This window comes from Salvelinus namaycush, chromosome 5, assembly GCF_016432855.1.
Source record: "Salvelinus namaycush isolate Seneca chromosome 5, SaNama_1.0, whole genome shotgun sequence".
Taxonomy (NCBI): Eukaryota; Metazoa; Chordata; class Actinopteri; order Salmoniformes; family Salmonidae; genus Salvelinus; species Salvelinus namaycush.
The window spans coordinates 46,960,087-46,963,409 of record NC_052311.1 but is presented as its reverse complement, the minus strand read 5'-3'; the positions used below and the strand labels follow the sequence as shown (position 1 = coordinate 46,963,409).

General features: G+C 41.0%; 1 protein-coding gene across 1 annotated transcript; it reads left to right on the top strand.

The window, feature by feature from the left end:
- Positions 1–774: 774 nt before the first annotated feature.
- LOC120047570 (sialic acid-binding Ig-like lectin 11) lies at positions 775–3,323 on the top strand. The gene is made up of 5 exons (XM_038993101.1): positions 775–916; positions 1,016–1,297; positions 1,491–1,617; positions 1,814–1,895; positions 2,024–3,323. Exons 1-5 carry the CDS (start codon positions 829–831, stop codon positions 2,387–2,389), a joined length of 945 nt encoding a protein of 314 aa, XP_038849029.1. The 5' UTR covers positions 775–828; the 3' UTR covers positions 2,390–3,323.

Below are 3,323 nucleotides of genomic sequence, written 5' to 3'. Positions count from 1 at the left end.
TTCATACTTTATATGAGTATATGTTTCTGCTGTTTTCTACATGGATACAAAATCCATGTTATAGCGTGACTTAAATGTAAATGTAAATTCCTATTGAGCCGACATGTGCATTTACCATGAATACGGGAGCATTGCCTCTAAATGTAAATCATGCTATTGTGCAGATCTTCCACGATCCTGATTGAATCTTGGCCTCAGTCTGTGTTTCAATTTCCTGTCTCCAGCTCTGACCCAGAAGCCCTCAGTATTGACTCCTCCTCTGACAGAAGGAGAACCAGCGACCCTGACCTGCACTGCCCCGGGGATCTGCTCTGGAACTCCTCCTAACATCACATGGACATGGAGAGGGACAGGAGACAACATCACTGAGCTCAGAGACAACGCCACTATACAAAAGAGAGAGGATCTGACCAACGTCACAACAACCCACTTCTCAACTTTGAACTTTACACCTTCAGCAGAGCACCACACCACCAAGGTCACGTGCCAAGTGACATTCAAAGGGAACATCACCACTGAGGAGACAGTGACTTTGAATGTGACTCGTAAGTAGCCTACATCATCTGACCTTACTTTGAACAACCCAACCTTTTGTTGTGCTTCAACAGTTATTTTTCATGACCATGATTAACTGATTATATACTTTATTTTCTAGATGTGAAGGAACCCAAGATCTCTGGTAGTAACACAGTGAGAGAGGGTGATACCCTGAATCTGACCTGCAGTGTTGACAGCTACCCACCATCATCTAACTTCAACTGGAGTAAGAATGGGACAACACCTTTGGAACAGAATAACTCTGGACTGGCCGCTCTCACCATCTCTAACATGACAAGAGAACATGCAGGGGAGTATGTGTGTAAAGCTCAACACTTCAACAGGACTCTGACAGCTTCCATTGTTGTCACTGTGATGTGTGAGTACAAACAACACTGTACAAACCTGATTAAAATAGCTTGAAACATGTTTACTTGAAATTGTCCATGATATCTCTTCCCCCTCTGTCTCTCTTTAGACCATCCAGTGATTCTCAATGCTTCTGGGTGTGTCATCCAGGCCAAGTTCATGACTTGTGTGTGTGTCAGTCAGGGGGTCCCCTTACCTCTCATAGGCTGGCTTAACACTGAGGAGTACTGCCTCACTAAATCAGTGTTGAGGTCCTCAGTGAACACCACCATCAGGATGCATGTCGGAAACCACACCAACACTACTGTGGAGTGTGTCAGCACAAATGAAGTGGGCAGAGTGAGAGAGAAGCTGCAAGTCACCCAAAAAGAGAGCCAAGGAAAGCAAGGAGGTAAAGGTATAAGTTGTTACTTTGTTAGAGAGCAACAGCTTTCCCAATCCCACCCATTGTGTATGTAGCATAGAGGTTTTATATGCTTTGAGTGAGAAAATATAATGTTATTATTTCATTTAAAAAGAAAATCAAAGGATACAAAGTATTGTGAGCCACTCCTAAAAACATACATGCTTTGTTCTCTTCATAGAGGAAGTGTCTAAAGACATCTTGGCTATGCTGTTGAACCCACCACTGATTGCTGCATTTGCGATTGGTGCAGCCTTCTCAGCCACCATCTGTTGTATCTTCCTGTGTTTGACAGGGAAATGTAAAAGGTACATGCATTCTATTACTGAAGTACAGTTAGTGTTACATGAGTGTTGGTGATTGTCTTTAGAAATTCATATTTGCTATCAAGAGTATCAGATATGTCAAAAGTTACAATGCCTTGCACCATGTTGTAATGGAGGTGCTTGCTAAATCCTCCAACATATAGTTATTGAGACATTTTATTTATAATATTTTCCCTAGATGTAAAGAGAGGATCCCAAAGGACTCAGACTCCAAAAGCCCTTTAACGAACCTGGCGATGGTGGCATGTGAAGACCAACAGGTGCAGTACCAGTTTCCTTCTTCATTCAGCTTCACCAACATTCTGTTAGCATTGACAGCATAAACAGATCTTGGACCACCAAGCGAACAAGATTCCTAACACAGTGCTTTCTGTAATCGACTCCCTAGACGGATGCAGGACAGGCTGTGCGGGGCGAACAGACCCCTCTGCAGGTGGTGCTGATGGAGGGAGCTGAAAACACAGAACCCCAGACCAGTGGAGCTGCAGGAAACTCTGCCAAAGGGGATGTGCACTACGCCACTATCAACTACTCCCTACTGAAGAAGAAGACTCCTGAGGAGGCAGAGAAGGAGACCACCACCACAGAGTCAGAGTACGCCAAAATCAAACGAGAGAAGAAGAAAGAAGGGGATGAAGATGGAGGAGAGGGTAGTGGAGTGATGGACGAGGAGGAGAATGAGCCAGCAGCAGAGACAGATGAGGATACAACGCTTTACTCCAACGTCAAGGCTATTATGGGTGGTGGTGAGTGACACAGCAATTTCGCTAGAAACGTGGGGGATAGCATGCAGTATAATATAGCCATGTGTTCTTATATCATTTCCTGAATCCAGATAGAAAGTTTTATGTTGATAATGGGACTTTTGTTCAACTGAAACTACTGTAGTTTTGGTGTTGTTTCCTCATGTGCTGAATCCAGTTTGAATGTTTTACGATAGTACAGAGATGTTGTTTAATAACTGGAACTACTGTAGTTAATAGTTTTGGTAAATGCTTTATTTTACAGCCCTGTGTCAGATGGTACTGTATGTATCTGGTGGTTGTACATTTTCAATAAGAATATTTTCTAGTTGTACAAAAAAGGAAATTTTGGTAATGTTTTGTAATGTTTTTCAAGGAAGTGTCATTTTACTTTTGTAACGATTGTGTTTTGTCACCATGAGGAAGGATTGACAAAGATGTGGTTTGGAAAAGTAAAGAGGTCAAACCATTTCTTTTTTTTCTCCTCTTTCCTTTCATTTTTGCATTTTGATTTGACAAGTGGGTGGGGATATTAGGTAGTATGTGTGGATGTAATCAATATATTTCTGTAAATAGAATACTGATACACTGGCGAAAATGTTGACAAAATGTTATTTAAGAATTCTCATTTTGAGCTAGCCAGAGAGCTCAAAGGAAATGAATCAAGAAAAAAAGTACATTGTGCTTTTAAAAGTTGTGTGCTATAGACGGGTTGGTTGTTTAGCAACAAAACAGATGTGCGCACAACTATAAGGTAAAACAGACGGGTTGGCTTAGATTGTTGACAACATGTAAACTATATTTAGTCTCCAATGTTTAAAAATATAAAAATCATTTGTACAATGAGCACATGTTTTTTCTCAAATACATTGTTAGTTGTCTGGTTAGCTAGGTAGCATTTTATTTGTGCCAAATTAGCAAATAACACACAAAAAAAATACATTT

What these genes read in the sequence shown, in the direction of transcription:
- LOC120047570 (XM_038993101.1), top strand. Translation starts at nt 829, where the DNA reads ATGACAAGAGAACATGCAGGGGAGTATGTGTGTAAAGCTCAACACTTC. An exon ending in CATTGTTGTCACTGTGATGT is followed by an intron (nt 917 to 1,015) that starts GTGAGTACAAAC and finishes GTCTCTCTTTAG; the next exon opens with ACCATCCAGTGATTCTCAAT. An exon ending in GAGCCAAGGAAAGCAAGGAG is followed by an intron (nt 1,298 to 1,490) that starts GTAAAGGTATAA and finishes TTCTCTTCATAG; the next exon opens with AGGAAGTGTCTAAAGACATC.